Below are 24286 nucleotides of genomic sequence, written 5' to 3'. Positions count from 1 at the left end.
TATTAAATGATTATTAGACTGAAAAATCATAAATATTTATTTTTACCCTCTTGGGAATCGAACCCGGGACCTCCAGCATGGTAACCTAGCATGCTGACCATTACACTACGGAGGCGGACGAACAATTAATCTACATAAATAAAAACGTAAATGTAAGTTTATTTCATTCAAACCCTTATCCGCACCCCAATGGTGCATAGGGCACTGCATCATATAAACGAAGTGTTATCTTGATCATTAACATGAAGGAAAGGTGATCAGCCCCCCGCTTCAGATACCAATCCAGGGTAATATTGAATAAATATTACAGTGAAAAATCACTTATATTTATTTTACCCCCCTTGGGAATCGAACCCGGGACCTCCAGAACGGTAGCCGAGCATGCTGACCATTACACTACGGAGGCAGACAAGTTTATTTAGAATCTTAAATAACATCAAATTATCCTTCGATTGCTTTGAACTTTTGACTTTCAAATACATGAGTATTTTTATATAACACCTGAGACAGGTGATTTTTTTACATGGAATAGATAAAATTGCTTTTTCAAACACCTTTTTAGACCACAGTGGCAGCACCATCTGTTGAAAGTAACAACAACACCTGATACTTTATATTGCTCATGGTAGACAGCGTGCTTCTTGACAGCTGGTGAAATATCAGAATATAGCATCTCAAATGCATTCCTATTTTAATATTCTCATTACTTCACAAGCATTGTGAAATTTTACATGGGTATTAAAAATATGTGTTTCCTATTTTCTTCATTATTTATTTGACGAGACTGTGCCTCAGCAACGCGTGGCCAGGTACATTTAGTTAATGATGAGTACATGAATAGTTCAGTTTATTATTTAACATTTTAAAATCATTCTAAATCAGGTGTGCCAAATACTTGAAAGTGGTCAGGTTAGGAGCCGTAACAATCGGCGGGTATGTATGAGGAGATGCATGAACGTGGAAGAGGCGAAGAATGTTTGCAAAGACAGAGTGGTGTGGCGTTCTATTCTCTCTGCCTGCTCCTGCAGCGAAGCGGCGTGATGGTTAGTTAGTTAGTTTATAAAAAGTATGTTGTCAGGAAAAGGGAAGGATGCAAAGAGAACAAAGATTAGCTATTCTATTGAGTTTATTAAATAACGATATACACAAGTTTTCTAAACCGACCGACCACTGTTCGGCTGTCCAAACTTAAAACACAGTAGAATCTACATAGTCCAAAAATGCAATAAAAACGTACTACAAAAAAAGGTCCCTTACTGTGAGTTTGGACAGCTGTGTTGTAGATCATCACCTTATTCGCTCTGTGCACCTCTGCTTGCTTACATCCGACGCCCACAGATGGCGAAATTCAATATTTTCATTGTTTAAATCTAAAGAAATAGTAAAATACCTGGCGAGGCCTTTGAAGAATTTACCCATAGCCATGAAGTCCAGCTGATCGGAGCAGTTGAACACAACGCACTGGACCGCCAAGGCTTTGGCCAGATCCTACAATCAATAAACAACAACATAAACACAATAAAGGAATACAAATAGACATTCGTCTTTTTCTTCTTCTAACCCTTATCCGCACCCAATGGTGCATAGGGCACTGCATTATATAAATGCAGTGCTATTTTGATCGTTAACACATGAAGGAAAGATGATCAGCCCTCTGCTTTAGGAACCAGTCCAGGGTAATATTAAATAAATATTAGAGTGTTAAATCAGTAATATTTATTGTCACCCCCTCCCCCTTAGGAAACGAACAAGAGATCTACAGCACGGTAGCTAAACACGCTAACCATTACACCACGGAGGCGGACAAATTATTCTGTATTTTAAATATTAAAAATAATATTAACTTTGTGGTGCGGTAATATAACACTCGCCTTATCATTCATTGTTCACTTTGTGTTAAAAAACTTTAAAGTGGTATTACACAAAGTGAACCATGAATGATGAGGAGTTATTTTTTGACATCTCATCGAAGATGAAGAAGAATATGGAAGTCTGGGCATTTACGGGGCTGACGACCATCATAGGCTGGTTTAAGTGATCACTTTACACACGTGTAACATTCACCAATTCTACCCATTGTTGACAACAACACTATTCAAATTCTTGGAAGTTCTATATATATATATATATATATATATATATATATATATATATGAACCAATTTAGAAACCTTGTTCTTGAATCACTAGAACTTCACTAGAGACATCTATTGGTGAGATGAAAAAAAATAATATGAAAATTACTCCCGTAATTGGAGATAGCCCAGATTTTGTGTTTGTCAAGTATTTGGACACATTTAAAATGTTGTGAATGATAAGGATAGTAATAAATTAGTCTATCCCCAATTAGTCCGAATAAAAGGGGTTCTACTTTATATAAGGGAAAGGGAATAGCAGCATTGGCTGGGTGCTCCGCTAATGTGTATAATACCTTGGTGGTTTCAGTCTTCCCGGTGCCAGCGGGGCCGGCCGGAGCCCCGCCGAACTTCAGGTGCATGGCCCCCATGAGCGTGAGGTAGCAGCGATCCGTCAGGGGCGTGATCACCAGACGACCACTGCACAAACATTTCAATTCAAATATTTTGATTTCTTACTGTAACGAATGTGGGTATGATGGCGACATATTGCTTACTCCTTTCAAGAACGTCATAAATAAATAAAAACTTGATTTTTCAAGAGAACGTTTTTAAATTTTAAAATATAACACAATGTATTAAAAATAAATATCAAGCCACTTATTGAACTTTTTACTGTGCAACACATCTTTTTAGGTAAAACCTGAAGGTTTTTTCTCCATATGAAAAATATTAAATATATTTAAAAAAATAATTAAACAATACCTTTTCTTCAAAATGCAAAAACAACATTTTCTGCCCTGTAGCGGGTAAATATTAAGTTAAAAATATACCTCTTTTGCTGGAATATAGTACATTTTCTGGGCATTCCGAAAACATGCACAACTGAAAATTGACAATTTTTGATTTATGACGTTCTTGAAAGAGCGATATTGGTGACAACAACAGCCTCAATTGTGTGCATACCCGTAAAGTCTGGCAAGCGGATTCTAGATTTGTCTCTCCTAGAAACCAGTCACTCACTTAGAGCTACCTAGTAATACTAAACAGCCTGAAAAACTTCCTATATTTTGCCAGAGTCATTCTTTAATATTTATATCTGGGAAGAGAGACTACCCCGAGACTCCAACCTGGAACCATTGGTCTGAGAGTTGCTTTTTTCAGAGATATAATTATTATCAACCAGACCCGGGTGTAGCTTCATTTATTTAGCTTATATGTAGCTTCATTCACCTTATTCACAATTATGACCATAAAATATGAAGTCTGTTTAATCTTTTAATTACCACGACTATGATTCCCATTCATAGTGTCCGCCTCCATAGTCGGTCTCCGCCTCCGGTCAGCACGCTCGGCTACCGTTCTGTAGGTCCCGGGTTCGATTCCCAAGGGGGGTAAAATAAATATAAGTGATTTTTTCACTGTTATATTTATTCAATATTACCCTGGACTGGTACCTGAAGCGGAGGGCTGATCACCTTTCCTTCATGCGTAAACGATCAAGATAACACTGCGTTTATATGACGCAGTGCCCTATGCACCATTGGGGTGCGGATAAGGGTTTTATTATTATGATTCCCATTCAGGTATCTGCCACAAAAACCATACATTAAATCATTAATAAGTGCAGTTTTCTTATTCATTTTTCTAGCCGAAATCAAGTGTTTTTGGGAGTATTTTTCGTGAAAAATACTCCTTACATTGGAGATAATCCAGATTTGTGAACAAGTATTTGTACACACTCAAAATGTTGTATTTAATCTTCAGGAGTTTTGGCTTGTGAAGAGGACCTGACATGACACGATCAGAAAAGATAACCGCAATATGGCAAGTATGTCTGACCTGTTGCCTAGGTACTCGTTGTAGTAGGGGAAGCAGGTGTTGAGGGCGCGCACAAACATGGACTGCTGGGAGAACTGCGCATAGTACATGGAGGTGTCCAGCGAGTCCTCCGTCTGCTCGATCTCCTCCGATATGGGGCCCACGTGGGGCTTCGGCTCCTCCCCCACAATGTAATACCTTGACAGAGTAAATCAATCATCAACACTTTGGTACAGGTCAAAAAAAAAATTGTGATCACCTGTCGTGAACATTTGTAGTTTTCGAAACTATTCGTGTAAAACAAAACTCAAGTAACAGTCTAATCTTCTTCTTCTTCTAACGCTTATCCCCACCTAATGGTGTATAGGGCACTGCTTCGTATAGAAGCAGTGTTATCTTGATCATTAAATACACGAAGGAAAGGTGATCAGTGTTCCGCTTCAGATTCCAGTCCAGGGTCATATTAAATAAATATTAGGCTGAAAAATCACTAATATTTATTTTGACCCACTTGGGAATTGAACCCGGGACCTCCAGCGTGGTAGCCTAGCGCGCTAGCCACTACGCTTTGGAGGCGGACATTCGGATTCATTCATTAGTTCACATTATTTATTAGGAAACAGAGATTTTTTATTGATAAATTTTCCATTTAAGCTTTGAGGAAGATGATGTAAACCTTTGTTCCTGTAAGCCAGCATTGACTTTTTGTTCTCTTTCCATTCGCCACTTATCCTGATTAGCACTGATATACTAGGAATTAGATAGTAGCTGCAGGAATATGGCAAGTAAACACGGTAGGAGATAACTCCTAGTTGGCGTCCTAGCAATGAACGCAATCTTAGAGTTATCTCGTGGTTGGCAGTCAATGCTATACTGCCATTGTGCTGGTCATTTCTTGGCTCATCTAATGTGATTACTCTTCACCCGAGGTTGCCACACAGTCTGTGACACCCAACGTGAATTCGGCACGTAGTTTGCGATAGCACGTTACCCGAAATTCAAACATGAATTTCTCTGGATGTATTGATATGTTGAGATACTAACCTGAGCTGGCATATCCATTCGAAGTCATACTCGCTCTGGACATTGGTGTCCAGAAGGGACTTGGTGATGTCGCGGGCGTGGACCTCTATGACGATCAGAGCCGACAGGATCTCCCTGTGCAAGAAGGACAGGTTCTCCCTGACTAGACCTCGGAGGCTGTCCAGCTGCCGGTACAATCAAAATATGTATGACAAATGTATTTAGTAAGAAATGGTGGTATTCAAAGTACAGTGATGCCTTATATAAGGAACCCCGGGCACAACCGACTTTCTGTTCATCCATTAAGGCAGAGACTGACCGGAGCATTTTGTCGTAACGTAACACGCTACAATGCGAGCATTCAGGCAGTCAGTACACCGAGCCGAGCGCTCTATCCATAGTTACAGATGCTCGGTGATGATTGCCGCTAGCGATGTTACGACGAAATGCTCCGGTCAGTCTCCACCTCTATATGACTCACACAACGAACCTCGCTTCAGAGAAAACCTAGTTTAAGGTTCTCTCCACCTATCCTGATTTGGGAAAACACAACTCAACATGGATTAAGAAGAATATAGAAGTCTAGGTATCTACAGGGCTTATGACTTGTCAGGCTGGTAAAGTAATATTGCATACAAATAAAAAGGTCTCAAGGGCTAAATAAAAGCTTTCTCAATCCAACATAGATGGCTATTGTGAAATCATACATATCGCTCACTCCTTTCAAGAACGTCATAAATCAAAAAACTTGATTTTTCAGGAGAACATTTTTTAAGTTTAAAAATATAATACAATGTATTAAAAATAAATATCAAGCCACTTATTGAACTTTTTATGGTGCAACAGATCTTTTTAGGTAAAACCTGAAGGTTTTTCTCCATTTGAAAAATATTTAGTATATTTAAAAAAATAATTAAACAATACCTTTTCTTCAAAATGCAAAAACAACACTTTCTGCTTTGTAGCGGGTAAATATTAAGTTAAAAATATGCCGCTCTTGCCGGGATAATGTACATTTTGTGGGCATTCCGGAAACGTGCACAACTGTAAATTGACAATTTATGATTTATGACATTCTTGAAAGGAGTGAGCGATATGTACCGTGTCATGAGATAGATTATATATCTGGGAGTTCCAAAAATTTGAGTAGTGTTATTATCAATCATGGATACAATGGTGAATGTTACATGTGTGTAAAGTGATAGCTTGATCAGCCATAAGGTCATAAGCCCTGTAAATACTTCCATATTTTTCTTTATCTATGTTGCGATGTCAAAAAAAAAGTTGTAATTGCCTCTCTACATCCCCTTTTAACTCAACAAACCCCTTATCCGCATCCGATGGTGTATAGGGAACTGCATCACAAAAACGCAGTGTTATCTTGATCCTTAACACATGAAGAAAAGGTGATCAGCCTTCTGCTTCAGGTATCAGTTCAGGGTAATACTGAGTTTGAGGGGTTTGTCTTCACTTTTATTTTTATTTCATCCCCCCTGGGAGTCAAACCAAGGACCAACAGTATGGTAGCCAAGCGTACTGACCGTTACACTAAGGAGACAGACTAATCTTTTAACTCCACATTTTCCTCGGTGTCCCCCTTTTTTCAGAGATTGCAAGATAGAAATGGAAAGGCTAGTGCTCTCACTTAAGGGATATTTGTGAGTGTATAAAGTGTCGAAAGGGTCGAGAGTTTCAAGTACTTGGGAGTGTACTTGACTGAGAATGGCAGCCTTCAAAAGGAACTGGGAGTGCGATTAGGGCTCGCAGGGTCCGCGTTTAACAGTATGAAGGCTGTCTGGAGATCGGATTTATACTCGGTGAAGACCAAATGCCGCCTATACAATGCCTGCATTGCTCCTGTTCTCTTATATAGCTGTGACACGGCACCTTACAAGGGCCCAGAGCAGCCGTGTACTAAGCTTTGAGAATAGGTGTCAAGCTTGCCTCTTTTACAAGGCAACAGGTTCGCGTCGCCCAGGACGACCACTGCTGACAATTCGTCGGCAGTTCTCGTCAGAACTTCGGGACGCGGATCTGACTTGGGAGGATGCAAGGGAGCTGGCAGCCGACAGAAAACCCTGGAGACAGTTTGTGGACTCCATATGCTCCACCTTGGGAGTGGATATGGTTTAATAATAATAAAGGTGGCAGTCAGTACTCACATTCTTGAGCAGGATGGCAAAGCACCTCTCCATGTGGCGGGAGGCGATGGCCTCCTCCACGGAGGCGGTCCAGGCGGTCTGCGAGCACGCGATCACGGCCTGCCCGGGCCACAGCAGCACCCACTCTCGCCGCGACTTGCGGTACAGGTCCTTCACGCAGTCTATCAACACCAACCGCACTGCAAAGGAGAAGAGACAATTCAACTACAACTAGAGCTCCGTACTCTTTTCTTCAATGAAAAAAAGTATTTATTTTTATTTAAATTTTTTTCTTCACTTTTTTGCACCCTGCTTATAAATGCAAGGTGTAAGGGATTCTTACACTTTTACTATAGTGCTTTACATTATCCATTATGTGGGAGAAAAAAAAAAGAGGGTAGAGCAGCGTTCAGCCGCTTCATTGCACTACATTTAGCTCCGGTCATTTAGCATTGGTCATAGTTATTCTACAATTCCCGGCTCCGACGTTTATCCTCATTGTAGTTTTTCATCTCCACAACTAAACTTTCCAGGTAGTCCAAGTACAACTTGGTGACGACTCCGCTTCTTAGCATCTCCTGCGGATTCAGGGAGTTGATGTTGTGAGCATCACACTCCAGTTGGAGAATCCACCCCTTGCTCAAACATTGGGCAAGATCTCAGTACGTGTTCCACAGACTGAGCAGTGGTGCCATCACACGGGCAGCATGGATAATACTAACGGATAATGGATAATGAATAATAATGGACAATAAGCATTAACACACTTCGTTCAGGAAAGGCATTTCTACCCATTGCTGCTTAAGGATATATTTACCTTTTGCGCCGGCCTCATTTCAAACTCAGAAAAGAAGAAATTATCCAATGTTGTTATATGAAAATTATAAACCAATCTCTTTGTGAAGGTCTTAAAAATGTACACAATTATCAAACCCCATTGCCAGCAGTCCACAGGCGTAAAAAACATCCATCCGAAATGTATTAAAACATATCACTCACTCCTTTCAACAAAGTCAAATATCAAAAAACTTGATTTTTCAGGAGACCGTTTTTAAAGTTCAAAAATATAATGAAATGTATTTAAAATAAATATCAAGCCACTTATTGAATGTTTTACTGTGCAAGAGATCTTTTTAGGTAAAACCTGAATGTTTTTTCTCCATTTGAAAAATATTTAGTGTATTTAAAAAAAATAATTAAAAAATACCTATTCTTCAAAATGTAAAACACTTTTTGCTCTGTAGCGGGTAAACATTAAGCTAAAAATATGCCGTTTTTGCTGGGATATAGTACATTTTTTGGGCATTCTGAAAACATGCACAACTGTAAATTGACGATTTTTGATGTATGATGTTGTTGAAATGAGTGAGCGATATATTATAGGCATTTTAACAGAGATCAAATTAGTCTAGATCAGTACAAAAAGTGAAATTGAAAGAAAAGAGTGGGAGAATCGTTTCTACTCTCTCCATCGTATGTCATAGACATTACTTACATACTTAAGTACCTAGAATTGTAAAGCTATAAAAGGACCATCAGTCTATTTAATCTTCACATTCGTTTAAAAATGCCATAACTAGACAACACAATTGCCATAATATTAATTTTTATGTGTTTTTTTAACAGTAAAATACGACTTAGTAGACTCAAAAAATCTGTGATTGATTTAAAAATAAGACATAATTTAAAATGGAGTTCTACAAATTAAACGCCAAAGCAATAAATAAATGTCATAGACAGTCTACGCGTTCGCGCTATAAGTATTATGTTAATACGTAGCATAGGGAACCAGTATTTACTTGCATATTATAATATGTACAGTATACTGCATATTATAATAGTCACAAATGCATATTTACATACAGTATACTGAATATTATAATAGTCACACATGTAAATTATACTGAACATTTGTGACACAACAATTTCTTTTGTGTTTCAAGTGAAATACTAAAAAAGTTGAAAGTGAACCTGTGTTCTTCATAGTGTCTTCCAAGAGACTGAGCCAATTCTCCACATTGCCGGCCGGGTAGAACTGGTACCTCAGTCCAATGACCTCCCCTTCGCATGAGTGCATGGCCGTTATCCTCTTGTCAGATTCAAAGGTCAGCTGGAAAGTCAATCAAACATGGATGTTATTGAAAGCTTAGACATTAGAAGAATGGCGGGCTTGCACTGGAAAAGAGTCACGTCCAACAGAAAACTGTGGAAGTCCAAGAGGGAGGCCTTTGTTCAATACTAAACACAAGAAGAAGGCTGAGGTAAATGCGTAGACTGTAACGGAGCAACCAACGAAAACTGCTGCTCTCTAAAGCAGAGATAAGATATATTAAATTTGCAAGTTTGAGTGGTATGTTTGCCACAGCACGCCAACCACATTGGGATGGGCTATTAAGGCACCGAGTGGCAGGTTTCAGGGAGAGGCTGATGAAGTGCTCTAACCTCATCATAAAGCGGCTTGGTTGGGATATGTCCTTAGAATGCCACCTGAGAGCATTAACCCCTCGTGTCGCTTCTTCCAATCCCGAGGATTCCGGCGCTCCGGAAGACCGCTGACGACCGTTCATCGACTATACTCAGCGGAAATTCGGGACACTGGACTGACCTGGGAGGAAGCCAAGGAGGTGGGGCGTGACAGAGTGACTTGGAGACGTCTCGTGTTGGCCAAATGCTCCACTTAGGGAGTGAACACGGGAAAAGAAGAAGAACAAATTGTTAAAAATGTTACCATGGCAATGTTTTCAAAGCACTTCCTGAGATGGGGCTGTACTGCGAGGGGCTCCCGCGCGCGCGACAGGATCTCCAGCAGCTCGTCATCCGACAGGAAGTAGAAGCGCGGGAAGCGGGACCTCTTCAGCTCGATGTACTCCGCCAGGCCCTTGGCGGCCGCCTCCAGCAGGTGGATGGCCTCCTGGAGGCTCTCCAGCAGCCGGATGTTCGGGCAGATCACCATGATCTGGGGAACACAACCACTCAATGCACTTGTAATATAATCTGCGTAAACAACTGACGTGCTAGGTATTCTAAGTGTGGCGTTATGTGTGAATATCTAGCTCTTTTGACTCATCAGAAGATTGAAGATAAAATAAAGACATGCTTACTTGATCGCAGATCACAGTTAATTTAATGAAGGTTATAAGATATGTTCGCCTCCGCAGTGTAATGGTCAGCACGCTCGGCTACCGTTCTGGAGGTCCCGGGTTCGATTCCCAGGGGGGTCAAATAAATATAAGTGATTTTTTCCACTGTAATATTTATTCAATATTACCCTGGACTGGTCTTGAAGCGGGGGGCTGATCACCTTTCCTTCATGTGTAAACGATCAAGATAACACTGCGTTTATATAAAGCAGTGCCCTATGCACCATTGGGGTGCGGATAAGGGTTTTATATATTTATAAGATAAAATAAGAATAAGTACACTAAACTATTTTTGAAAGATAAAACAAGTCACTGAATCTACTCTACAATAATCACATCACGCTGAGGTTGTGGTCATTGGATGAGGGTGTTTCGAGCAACAATCGTACGAATAAAGAGTTAGATTTCCTGGTGAATGTGATGCAGTGTGTGTGACCTTCCGGATTTGGTTGTTTGTTTGGGTACCTACTCATGACCGAGTCGCTGCACAACCATGTACTATGTTTAGTCAGTACTTCTATACAGAGTTGAATCGTGGACCCTTAAGATCAGCATTATGAACCGATTAGGGTCATTCCAAATGTGCTTACCATGGACTGATATGGTCAGCAACATGAGGTGTGGGCAGAAGACAGATCTCCTGGCTCCGTAATATACGAGATTGGACGGGGATTAGAACTGTCTAGGCGCTGTTTAGAGCTGCCAAAGACAAGGAGCTGTCAATTTCACAGGGCCTTGACACATTCTTATGAATGTAAATATTTTAGTTTTGTCTCAATTTGCATTCAATTTAAAATTTATATAAGTATGTTTATTACAAATGCTGTTTTGTTTGAGTAGCTTGATAAATTCTCCACAAATACAAGAAAAAATACTAAAACTAAAATGCTTAAAGAAAAATATTGTTGAATTTGTGCGCTCCTGAAGTCCTGAAGAGGAGAAGGTGGACATGATTGAGACATGTCCTTAGAATGCCACCTGAGAGCATTAACCCCTCATGTCTCTTCTTCCAACCCCGAGGATTCCGGCGCCCTGGAAGGCGGCTGAAGACCATTCACCGACTATACTCAACGGAACTTCGGGATGCCGGACTAACCTGGGAGGAAGCCAATGGCGCGTGCCAGAATGACTTGGAGACGTCTTGTCTTGGCGATATGCTCTACCTAGGGAGCGAATATGGAAAAAAGAAGTATGCGATGAATGTGAATACATACTTTAGGTACTTCAAGAGCTGCCAGCATCACCCTTCTCCAGGTCCTCTCCATGGAGCGGTACTTCTTGGACTCCACCGGCAGCTCTCGGACTATATCCTCGGACGTGAATATGGGCTCGAGGTACATCCATTGCCTGCCATCAAACATAAAACAATATAGTAGACCTTCTTCATGACTATGAATCATTCCAGCACTGGGATCACAATGCAAAGGTCCTAAATGGGTTTGAGGTACAACCAATGCCTGGGATCAAACACAAAACGATATAGAAGACCTTTTCCTTCAACAGTATGAATCGTTCTTCTAGGATGGTAATCACATTGCAAAGGTACGCTTACTTCTGGCATTCTATCCACTCCTCGGTGACGGCCTGAGCGAGCCTCAGCTTCTCGTCCCAGTCGGATATGCGCGCCTCGAAGGCGGCTTTAAATGGCGAAAAGGTCAGCTGCTGCGTCAGGAGCAGGTGGTCGTCCATCATCTGAGCCGTCTCATCCGCAATCTTCATTATATACGTGCCTGAAAATTCCAAAATACATATACTTTTATGTGTGTTTTATTTTAAACCTACCAAATTGGGATGGGCTACTAATAAAAGAGTTTCTGCTAAAAAAAAAGCTTCTTTTCATCTCACCAATAGATGTCTCTGAAAGTAATAACTTCCAAGCATTTGAGTAGTGTGGTTGTGAATAATGGGTAGAATTGGTGAATGTTACACGTGTGTAAAGTGCACTAAAACCAGCCTATGATGGTCGTCAGCCCCGTAAATGCCCAGACTTCCATATTCTTCTTCATCTTTTACGAGATGTCAAAAAAATAATACTATGTGTTTCATTTTCCCAAAAGAGTGCAAAGTTGGTGTTTATTTCTCACCCGTGTTCTTGTACGGAGATATCTCCAGGATCTTGTTGGCCCAATCGCCCTGCATCTTGTCCAGCGCCTGCTCGATGGCGAACTCCTTACTGGCTGCCTCCCCAATCTGCTCAATCAGCTCCCCGAACTCGGCCATGCCCTGCTTCAGGCACATCTTGAACGTCTGTTTCTCGTTCATCGTCACCGTGATACCTAGAAACCATTCAGTACTATCCTTACAAAACCTTATCCGCACCCCGATGGTGCATAGGGCACTGCATCATATAAACGTAGTGTTATCTTGATCATTAAGATGAAGGAAAGGTGATCAGCCCTCCGATTCAGAAACCAGTCAAGGGTAATATTGAATAAATATTAGAGTGAAAAAATCATTTACATGTATTTGACCCTACCTGGGAATCGAACCCCGGACCTCCAGTACGGCAGCCCAGCGTGCTGACTATTACACTACGGAGGCGGACATTCAGTACTTAATCATACTTTATACTTGTATTTATTTTGATTGGCAGTGGCAGGGATATTGAAAGCTTTGAAATGTAAATTCATAGTAAAATTGGGATACAATTTTGTTTCACATTTTCAATCAATTTCGCAAAAAAAATTGCTTTGCAAGAGAAGGTCTGTCAGGAAGCTTCTGTATCAGATCTCGGTGTATCAGCCTTCAATAGTATTTAATCATAATCATTTTTTAATCGATTTTTAAACTCCAAAATGCAACACCAAACAATTTCAGCAAAACTTCAAATATTTCAATAAACTCCCTAAAGAAATAAAAAAATACTTAAGAAAAAAATTAAAGCTCTATACCTTTGAATCTTGAAAAAATATACAAAAAAAAGACTATTATATCTTTTATTATATAACACTAAACCACGAGTGTAAGTCCCTCTCCAAGCACAAGAGCACAGTCTCTTTTATGGAGAGGCACAGCGAATCGAAATATAAAAGTTCTCCATATGTATAAATGATTCAAATGTATTATGTTATAAATAAAAATGTAAATATATTAAATAAAAATAAAATAGTATTCCGGTTCATCTTGCTTGCTTCATCCCAACTTATCGTCTTTTTAGACTGTTGGGGTCACCTCTCCTCGTCCTCAGGTTGTAGGTCCTTCTATCATATACGTCACCTAGGCTAAGCCTACGAATCATGTTTTCTTTCTACTATAGTTTCTAGTTGAACACCAATTTAATTTAACAGAAGGGAAGCAAGATGAAAGCGGATTACTTTTAACACAAATTTATTAAGTTCTAGAAAATTACAATCAAGAAATATTTAAGAATAATCGCGTGATTCTAATGTGAGAACAGTTGAAATACGTGTCGATCGGAGGACGGGCGGTGACGAAATGTGACGGGCCGGTTTCCGCTCGCTGCGGGCTCGGTTAGGGTGTTCGGTTATGCTCGTTCATTCGATTGTCGAGTTGCCACAGATGTTGTGGGTTGCCACACTACCTTACTGTTGATGTCAGTTACACTGAGGCTTCCACAAATGTGTTAACTCTTTATTTTGTCACTCCAGCTGACCATCTGAGCATTCGCATTTCAGCAGTTTCTAGTTGCCTTGAGTTGGTGTTCTACATTTTTCAGCATTCGGAGCCATAGAAGAGTGCAAGTCTGACAATTGTTTAGTACACATTTCCCTTAAGCTTGGCTAACATTTTTGGGTCACAAAAGACTCCCGTCACGGATAGGAACCTTATCCACCCCAGACTTATTCTATGGCGTGGACGGGCAACAAAGGATTTCCTGCAGAAATGAGCAATATGCATCCTCACCCGCTTTCTCCATGAACTCGTTCCAATGCCTCTCCTTCATTCCGGGGTTCTTGACAGCCACCAAGACGGGAATCAGCGGTTTGAAGTCCTCAATATCTTGCTGAAAAATTTGTTCATAATTTCAGACCAATATCAAAGCTCTTACTGATTTATATTTTACAAAAAAAAAACAAAGTAAAAATGACTTACCACAAAGTAAATGCTTTAAATATGAATAATATTGAGAATATAAAGCTTTTCGTTTCATTGTTTCACTTTGGGTCAGTAGCTACGGAATAGTGATTAGGAAAATACAAAAGCAGTAATGGCTAGGCCTCTTGGGGTTGATAGAGGAGAAATAGTGATTATGAAAAGAAAAATAGCAGTAATGGCTAGGGCACTCAGGATTAACAGATGAGGAATAGTGGTTGAGAAAAGAATAAAAGCAGTAATGGCTAGGGCACTCGGTATTAACAAATGTGGCATAGTGGTTATGAAAAGAACAATAGCAGTAATGGCTAGAGCATTTGGGGTTGACAGAGGAGAATAGTGATTAAGAAAAAAAAAATAGCGGTAATGGCTAGGGCACTCAGGATTAACAGATGAGGAATAGTGGTTGAGAAAAGAATAAAAGCAGTAATGGCTAGGGCACTCGGGGTTAATGGAGGTGAAAAAGTCGGTAGGATTTTCTTACTTTTATATTATTTTTTGACATCTCATCAAAGATGATCATGGCTGGTTTGGTTTATGACGGTCGTCAGCCCCGTAAATGCCCAGACTTCCATATTCTTCTTCATCTTTGATGAGATGTCAAAAAATAATGTGAAAATAACTCCTGTAATTGGAGATAATCCAGATTTTGTAGACTAGTATTTGGACGCACTCAAAATGTTGTAAATATCTTACTTTTGTTTGCAAGGCGACTTTCTGCACAAGAGGCAGTTCGCTGAACGTCCGGACACATTTGATAATCGTTTTAAGGAAGTCGTTCACGAGGGCCTCTATCACATCGGAGTCCACCTGGATGAGGGGGTTGTCCATCCATATCTCCCGCCAGTTGTAGAAATCTGAAATAAAACATATGTAATAATGTTCCACGTACACTGTGGAAGGTTCACTTACTTATTTACTTCTTCAAAACCTTATTCGCACCCCAATGGTGCATAAGGCTCTGAATCATATAAACGTAGTGTTCTCTTGGTCATTGAAACATTAAGGGAAAGTCATCAGCCCTCCGCTTCAGGTACCAGTCCAGGGTAATATTGAATATTAAATATATAAATATATCAATCAATTACTTACTTATTTACTTTCAAATAGACCATAGACTTCGAAATTTCAAATAGACCATAAACATTATGATTTTAGATGAATGAAGGTTAGATTTCCATTAAATTAATATTTTATTATGGATTCTTCATTGGAAGGTCAAATTAACAGATTCACGGAATACATCCCGCACTTGCTAGCACTACTAACTACACAGCATATACCTGAAGCAGTGACCCAGAGATTTTTGTAAGGTTCAAACTCTTTGACCAGCTTGTTGAGATCCTCGTACGGAGTGACGGGAACTTGGAACAGCTTCTGCCTCCGGTTCAGCATCTGCCCAAACTCCTGCTGCTCCTTGATGAACTTCCAAGCCTTCTTAATGTCGTTTGCTACCTCGTGTACCTGAAATCAAGACAGTTTTAACACCATCCGTTATTCTTCTTCCTGGCTCCATCCCAACTTATCGTCTTTGCAGACTGTTGGGGTCAGTTCTCCTCGTCCTTGGGTTGTAGGTCCTTCTATCATATACAACGTCACCTAGGCCATGCCTTCAAATTATGTTATCTCTTTGTAGCATCCATGAATTTTGTTGGCCTTCCTCTAGATGTCTTTCGAGGAAGATCCATGGCGATCGCCTGGTTTATTCAATTTCAATTCAATTCAATTCAATTTATTCAATAAAAAAATAATATAAACATAACAAACAATATTCAAGGCGTATATATTAAAAGTAAAAGTAAGCAAGAAGACTTAAAGGTGTAGAAGAATCCCGCTTCGGAAAACTCCTTCGGACACATGGAACAGATCAATATCCAATGTGATATTGTTCAACATAGTGGTAGCTCTTCCTACAGGCATAACCATCGGCAGGTTGGTCCTGTGTATAGGAATGTGAAACAATCTATGCCGACGCTGTCTTAGGTAACTATCGGGAACATACAGACCAATGCTCCGGATAATTTCAGGATTATCGATCATACCGCGCAACAATCGATAAAAATGCGTAATTAAATACACATTCCTTCTAGTCTCTAAACTATTGTAGCCAAGCATACCCTGGAGAAACTGGGTCGGGTAGAGCCGAGGATAATAGCCGTACTCTCTCATGTAGAGATACCTCAAAAACTTCTTTTGGACTTTCTCTACCATAAGAGAGTACTTAAGCTCGTGTGGCCCCCAGATCATCGAGCCACTCTCGAGTCTACTTCGCACCAAGGAGTTATAAAGAGTTCTCAGCACGCGGGTATTTTCGAAAACCCTGGCAGTACGCAGAACAAATCCTAGCATTTTCAATGCATTATCACTGACTGCCTCTATGTGATCGTGAAATGTCAGGGTGCTCACTATAAGATCAGGTTCTTTATGTCTTATGCGACCATACCATCTCAGTTGTCTTTCCTCTACATTACTCTAAAAGCTATACAGCCCCAAGCTGAGAGACTAACCTTAGTCATATCATTCTGCAGAGTGAGTCCCATGCACTGGCCGGTGAAGACGTCTATCTTGTCCAAGAGTGTTTGTTCGTCGTTTTGGTGAATTTTCCAGAACTTATCCTGCTCTTCTATCAAAAACAGATCCGTCTCTTCGACCTTTTACAAAGAAAAAAAAACACTCACAAAAGTTAGTAATGTTAGTCCATTACTACTCACACATCAATATTTCATCAAACCCTTATCCACACCCCAATGATGCATAGGGCACTGGAAACACAGTGTTATCTTGATTGTTAACATCAAGGAAAGGTGATCACCCCTCCGCTTCAGGTACCAGTCCAGGGTCATATTGAATAAATATTATAATAATAATAATACAACCCTTATCCGCACCCAAATGGTGCATAGGGCACTGCGTCATATAAACGCAGTGTTATCTTGATCGTTTACACATGAAGAAAAGGTGATCAGCCCTTCGCTTCAGGTACCAGTCCAGGGTAATATTGAATAAATATTACAGTGAAAAAATCACTTACATTTATTTGACCCCGCCTTGGGAATCGAACCCGGGACCTCCAGAACGGTAGCAGAGCGTGCTGACCATTAAACTACATTAGACTTGAAATAATGATATAAGATAGCAACATTTTGGCTGAAATAGTGTCAGGACACATCTAGGAATATAGGTCCAAGTCAGGTATACAAAGACACATTGTGTTGCCATATTGTAAAATGTGAGATTAATACCTCGAAAATTGGTCCTTACATTCTATATTTATACCCAAAGTATATTTATTGCTACAAAATGCAAAAGATATTTTTTTATTAAATAATAATAAAACCCTTATCCGCACCTCAATGGTGCATAGGGCACTGCGTCATATAAACGCAGTGTTATCTTGATCGTTTACACATGAAGGAAAGGTGATCAGCCCTCCGCTTCAGGCACCTTCTTCTTCTTTCCATGTTCGCTCCCTAGGTGGAGCATATGGCCAACACGAGTCGTTTCCAAGTCACTCTGTCAGGTACCAGTCCAGGGTAATATTAAATAAATATTACAGTGAAAAAATCACTCATATTTATTTTACCCCCCTGGGAATCGAACCCGGGACCTCCAGAACGGCAGCCGAGCGTGCTGACCATTACACTACGGAGGCGGATAAAAAATATAAATTTATCAATCCAATACTATTTTCAGGCAAGCCCCTGTGGCAAGTTTTTGAAAATAGGACAATAAGTTGTGTCAGGGAGGGGGTCTAGACTCGAGAGTCCGGAACATCAACCACAGCCCGACCAAAAAGTATTAAGTCATGTTACCAATGCGCCAATCTTTTGCGGCCACCCTATGGCTTCCCAAAACAGCTTGAAGTCTTCATTGTCCAGAGTGTAGTAAAAATAGTCCAAGACGGCATATTCCTGGAAAAAAAATACATCATTCCTTCATTCTTTTCCACGATTTCATCACAGTGAGTAGAAACTCTTTCATTAGTAAGTGAGGTCCGAATCCTGGATTATAATCACATTTCGAAAAGATTAGAAAGAGCTCTTTGCGGTGGTATGGACATATGGAGCGAATGGATAGCGAGAGAATGACTAAGAAAATATATGTGGCGAATGTGAGAAGGAAAACAGAACGTGGACGACCGAAAAAGACTTGGCACGATCAGATCAATCAGAACCTAAAATCTGGCGGTGTCAAAAGTCTGCGTAATCGGAGGGCATGTATGACTAGATGTATGGATGTGAAGGACGCGAGGAGTGTATGTCAGGACAGAAGAGTGTGGCGTTCCATCCTCTCTGCCTACCCCTGCGGAGAAACGGCGTGATGGTAGTAGTAGTAGTAGTAGTAGTACTGAGAAACACTAGAAAATATTTACAACATTTTGAGTGTGTCCAAATACTTGTTCACAAAATCTGGATTATCTCCAATTACAGGAGTTATTTTCATATTATTTTTCGACATCTCATCAAAGATGAAGAAGAATATGGAAGTCTGGGCATTTACGGGGCTGACGACCGTCATAGGCTGGTTTAAGTGATCACTTTACACACGTGTAACATTCAGATTTTGTGAACAAGTATTTGGACACACTCAAAATTATGTAAATAAATTATCTGGTCAAATTATAAGCTTAATAATAAAAATGAAAATGGTATTTTCTGGCGTTTCTCATGTGTGTGATTATAATCCAGGATTCGGATCTCACATACTAATATAAGAGTTTCTGCTTAATAAAAAGCTTCTTTACATCTCACCAATAGATGTCTCTAGTGAAGTTCTAGTGATTCATGAACAAGGTTTCTAAATTGGTTCATATATATAGAACTTCCAAGAATTTGAGTAGTGTGGTTGTCAATAATGGGTAGAATTGGTGAATTTTACACGTGTGTAAAGTGATCACTTAAACCAGCCTATGACGGTCGTCAGCCCCGTAAATGCCCAGACTTCCATATTCTTCTTCATCTTTGATGAGATGCCAAAAAATAACTAGAAAATATCATTATCATTTGATTATTATTCTTCTTCTTTTTCTTTTTCTAGATCCTAGGGATCTGTTTGCGCCTCCGCATGTCGTTCTTGGGATGTTGACTCCCAGCTGTCTCTCCACCTTTTTGGAGGTCTGCCTGGAGGTCTGCGTCCTTCAAGGATTCCTTGGAGGGCGATACGTGGAAGTCTGTCATCTGACATTCTGTTTACATGATCATTCTATTTTATTATATTATATATTTTTTTTAAATAAAAAAAGTTTTTTTTTTTTATTATTTACAAAAACACTTTAATTTCATACTATTTCTGTGTGCCTAAGCGCCTAGTTATTAGAAATAGGTATCAAATTGTGATAGAGTTGATTCGAACCGAGAAACCCTGACTCAAGTGACCGCAACACTATCCACGGGACCACAACCTGACAATTTTAGCTTATAATTTTGAACAGTTAATTTTTTTTTAAACCTCTATCCGCACCCCAATGGTGCATAGGGAACTTGCATTATATAAATTCAGTGTTATCTTGATCGTCAACTCATGAAGAAAAGGTGATCAGCCCTCAGCTTCAGGTCCAGGGTAATATTGAATAAATATTAGAGTGAAAAAATCACTTATTCGACCCCCCCCCCCCCTGGGAATCGAACCCGGGACCTCCAGAACGGTGGCTAGACATGCTAACCATTACACCACAGAGGCGGACCATCCATAGATATTTAATATATTACATAATTTTAAAACATTTTAGCCAATATTTATTTGACCCCCCCTGGGAATCGAACCCGGGACCTCCAGAATGGTAGCCGAGCATGCTGACCATTATACTACGGAGAGCGGACAATTGATTTATTCACAACACTTAAACCAGCCTATGACGGTCCTAAGCCCCATAAATGCCCAGACATCCATATTTTATCTTCATCCATGTTGAGATGTCAAAAAATAATATAAGAATTGATAATATGATAAAACCCTTATCCGCACCCCAATGGTGCATAGGGCACTGTGTCATATAAACGCAGTGTTATCTCGATCGTTTACACACGAAGGAAGGGTGATCAGCCCTCCGCTTCAGGTACCAGTCCATGGTAATATTGAATAAATATGACAGTGAAAAAATCACTTATATTTATTTTACCCCCCTTGGGAATCGAACCCGGGACCTCCAGAACGGTAGCCGAGCGTGCTGACCATTACACTACGGAGGCGGACAATATAAGAATTAGGTTGCATTTAAAAGATTTACGAGACTAATTTTTGTAATTTCTAAATTCAGTCACATCACCCCACTACTTCACAAACTCCACTGGTTACGCTTTCCCGAAAGGGTTGAGTATAAACTCTGCCTACTCATGTATAAATCAATACACAAGATGGCTCCAGAGTATCTTAAGGAGCTGTGTATTCCAGATGAATTGGTTGACAGACGTCTCACGCTTCCATCGGCTACAACATCTGCAATGGGCAAAGTTATCTTACCAGCTCGCAACCAACGCACTAAATTTGGCAAGCGTGCCTTTGCTGTTGCAGGACCGACGGCGTGGAATGCTCTTCCATCAATGGTTAGAAATAGTGAGAGTGAGATGATCTTTAGAAAAAGACTAAAAACACATTTGTTTGCTAAATCATTTCCACCATAATATTTTCCCCAATTCATTCACAGTGAAGCGCCCTAGAGGCATTTTTTTACGAAAATGGCGCTATATAAGTTATCCAAATTTATTATTATTATTATTAAAAATCAGCATTGTACGGCCAACCCCATGGTAGACGACTCCTGGGCAGACCACCAAAGAGATGGGCCGATAGCTGGGAATCGACGTCGCAGGAGGCTAATCCCTCTTAAAAACAGGCCGTAAGGCCTACAATAAGAAGAAGAAGAAGAAGAAAAATCAGCAGTCAAAAATGCCAATTTTGTCCACTCACATTCTTGACGTTCTTTATCAGTTCCTCCTGCGTCATGGTGGTGAGCGGGATGGTCTCCATCCACTCCCGGATCTCAAACACGTGCTCTATAGAGTTGGGGATCTCCGCCAGCCTCCGGGCCACGGACTTGTAGTTCCCGATGACGTCCTCCACAATCATTTTCTCGTCCGTGGTGATCATCTCTATGAGGGCCCTCATGGCATCCAGGCGCTTGTTGATCATCTCGTACTGAAATGCGCAAGTCACATCACTATTATCGCATTTTTACATTGCTACATACAAAAAAGACAAAAAAAAATCATCCCTCGATTATTGAACATTGTCTGCCTCCGTGGTGTAATGGTTAGCGTGTTCAGCCACCGTGCTGGAGGTTCCGGGTTCGATTCCCAGGAGGGGAGTAGAATAAATATAAGTGATTTTGCACTCTAATATTTATTTAATATTACCCTAGACTTTCTTCATTTAAGTAACAATCAAGACAACACTATATCAATACTATGCAGTGCCCTATGCACCATTGGGTGTGGATAAGGGTTAGAAGAAGAAGATATTCAAGGATATCTTATTATATAACTTACGAGGGCGATTAAAACAAAAAGGTCTCCTAATTTTTTTTTTTGAGAATAGGACCTATTGTCCTGGTGTCTGCGAAGAATTTTAGGCGTGCGCTGGTTTGACTTTGTGAGGAATGAAGAGATAAGGCGTAAGACGTGGCAAGTCTTGCTCACAACTGTCAGTAAGAAAAGGCGATTCAGTTGGCTTGGCCATGTACTCCGTATGCCACCCGAGAGCCGCCATCAAGCTTCTATTACAAGACGTCAGGTTCGCGCCGCCCAGGATGACTACTACTGATAATTCATCAGCAGTTCTCATCTGAACTTCGGGACACGGACCTGGCTTGGGAGGATGCAAGAGAGCTGGCGGGAGACAAAAAAGCCTGGAGACAGTTTATTGACTCCACATGGGGAGCGGATATGGTAAAAGAAGAAGAATAACCTTTTCCACATTGAAATATATCACTGAGCCCAGTTTTCGCCTGGCGGGTGAGCTAAGCGGTAGCTCTTTCGCAGAGGTAGCCAAGCAGTGAGTGACCTTCCGATTGACCTCGGTCTGTGCCATTCGGTAGTGACGGAACCAAGGAACATGGCGCTGTTTTTGAATTTTGTCTGGCACTGTTTGTTTTGACGCGGCATCATTGGAGGCCTTGTTTTTTTTTAAACCATCCTCGTATTTATAACGTTAACCGGTTATGAAGCAAACGGCTTCTTCTTCAAGACTTCTTTTGCGTCATTATCCTCATCACTGAGGGTTGTGACAATCCTTTCTCCTTATCTTCAAAACATCACCCATTGTTGTTCTCCACCTCTCCGGAAACAAAATGGAATTCAAATAAAATGAAAAGTTTTAATAACCTTAAATGCGCCGACATTCACAATGAACGGACCGATGTAGATAGTTTGCGGCAGGTCCACATACAGTTTCTCCTTTTCATTATAATGCATTTGTATTTCATCCTTTATCTCGATAATTGAATGCTTCTCGGCGTGGAACTCTCTAGAAAAATGAAATTCAAATTTACACACATCTAAATTTAATTTCATTTACAACAACAGTTTGAGTTGAGTGCAAATATACATAGTCCATAAAATACGGAGAAATAAATTGCTGGTTTTAAACAAGTAATTAAATTGAGTTTGTAGGCACACTTACTCAACATATGTCTCCAAATCAAGTTCGTAAAACTCCTGGTACACTTCAAATTGCCTGCAGTACGCTTCAAGAGGAATTATCGCCTTGGCATAAGCATATTCCAACCTATAACTGAACAAAACAAATATGGAATCGTATTAAGGTGGTGACACGTTACAATGCGAGCATTCAGGCAGTCAGTACAGCGAGTCGAGCGCTCCATTCATAGCTTCGGATGCTCGCTGATGCTTGCCGCGAGCGATGTTACGAAGTTACGTTACGACGAAATGTTCCGGTCAGGCACCACCCCTAGATGTCTCAAAAGGTTCCAAAACAAAACACTCCTTGCATCTACCCATGCGTAGAATCCAACTTCTCGCAAACGGTATTATAGGTCACATAGATATACTTAGCACTGGTTTCACCCATTTCAAACAACAGTGTTTGATGTCCCTGAATTTGAGCGACATGTGAATGTTATGTTCTTGCGATGACTTTGAGTGAATTTATTCTTCTTCTTTTTCCTACACTTATTTGTATTAATATTGTTATACTATGTTTATTATTTTTACTGTGTCATGTACTTACGTTCCGCTGTATTGTTGTACTATATTATATTCTATATGTAAAGGCCTTACAGGCGTATGCACCAATAAATAAATAAAATAAATAAATAATGGATAGGTAATAAGTCTGGGCTAGCTTCTGCTAATATATTTTTATTTGCTATAACTTATTTCAGTGCACCATTCAATCTGTTTCTAGCATTCACTATCCTTTTTATATCTTTATTTGACTATGCAATATGACTACATTCAATATTTTGTTTTTCTCCTGTACCTTTTGAAGTTTTAAAAATAAGTGCCTGAGGCGAATGCCTGGGTCTAAAGTGGTAGGACTTCATTAGGAATGACAATGTGAGGAGAAGAACTCAACAGCCCCTCATACTGGAAGTCCTGAAGAGGAGAAGGTGAACATGGTTGGGACATGTCCTTAGAATGCCACCTGAGAGCATCAACCCCTCGTGTCTATTCTTCCGACCCCGAGGATTCCGGCTCCCCGGAAGGCCGCTGACGACCATTCACCGACTATACTCAGCCGAACTTCGAGATGCCGGACTGACCTGGGAGGAAGCCAAGGAGATGGCGCATGACAGAGTGACCTGGAGACATCTCGTTTTGGCTATATGCTCCACCTAGGGAGCGAACGTGGGAAAAGAAGAATAAGATCTTTCAAATGAATAATAATGAATTAAATTACTTACACATAGTCAGTAACATTACTTTCTAGTAGCCCTATAGCCGTTAGGTACAGCTCCTTCTCAAACCTCAGGTTGGTGAGTATTTTGGGATGGATTTGGTGGATGAAGTGGGACTTGTAAAGGATTTCTCTAAACAACTTCTGAATCACTCTCTGTAACATTGAAAATAAACAATGGC

At 40.3% G+C, this 24286-nt stretch overlaps 1 protein-coding gene across 1 annotated transcript in view; it reads right to left on the bottom strand.

Annotated features, from left to right (window-relative positions):
• The window catches only part of LOC148302534 (dynein axonemal heavy chain 1-like), a 93445-nt gene that overhangs the window by 56995 nt on the left and 12164 nt on the right, over positions 1 to 24286 (bottom strand). The window contains exons 13-31 of the mRNA XM_088271508.1: positions 24112 to 24260; positions 22869 to 22979; positions 22571 to 22712; positions 21159 to 21386; positions 18065 to 18163; positions 16760 to 16903; positions 15536 to 15716; positions 14949 to 15109; positions 14064 to 14163; positions 12284 to 12475; positions 11752 to 11929; positions 11414 to 11546; positions 9788 to 10015; positions 9031 to 9169; positions 7081 to 7259; positions 4940 to 5103; positions 3917 to 4093; positions 2431 to 2554; positions 1391 to 1488 (exon numbers count right to left, since the gene is read on the bottom strand). Coding sequence (XP_088127634.1) covers positions 1391 to 1488; positions 2431 to 2554; positions 3917 to 4093; positions 4940 to 5103; positions 7081 to 7259; positions 9031 to 9169; positions 9788 to 10015; positions 11414 to 11546; positions 11752 to 11929; positions 12284 to 12475; positions 14064 to 14163; positions 14949 to 15109; positions 15536 to 15716; positions 16760 to 16903; positions 18065 to 18163; positions 21159 to 21386; positions 22571 to 22712; positions 22869 to 22979; positions 24112 to 24260 — 2927 coding nt within the window. The remainder of the gene's footprint in view (positions 1 to 1390; positions 1489 to 2430; positions 2555 to 3916; positions 4094 to 4939; positions 5104 to 7080; positions 7260 to 9030; positions 9170 to 9787; positions 10016 to 11413; positions 11547 to 11751; positions 11930 to 12283; positions 12476 to 14063; positions 14164 to 14948; positions 15110 to 15535; positions 15717 to 16759; positions 16904 to 18064; positions 18164 to 21158; positions 21387 to 22570; positions 22713 to 22868; positions 22980 to 24111; positions 24261 to 24286) is intronic.

The sequence above is a fragment of the Brachycentrus maculatus genome, unplaced genomic scaffold, assembly GCF_059751285.1.
Source record: "Brachycentrus maculatus isolate JH-2025_06_01 unplaced genomic scaffold, ASM5975128v1 h1tg000442l, whole genome shotgun sequence".
In the NCBI taxonomy this organism is placed as follows: domain Eukaryota; kingdom Metazoa; phylum Arthropoda; class Insecta; order Trichoptera; family Brachycentridae; genus Brachycentrus; species Brachycentrus maculatus.
The sequence above is the reverse complement of the archived record's forward strand: the minus strand, read 5'-3'. Positions and strand labels throughout refer to the sequence as shown.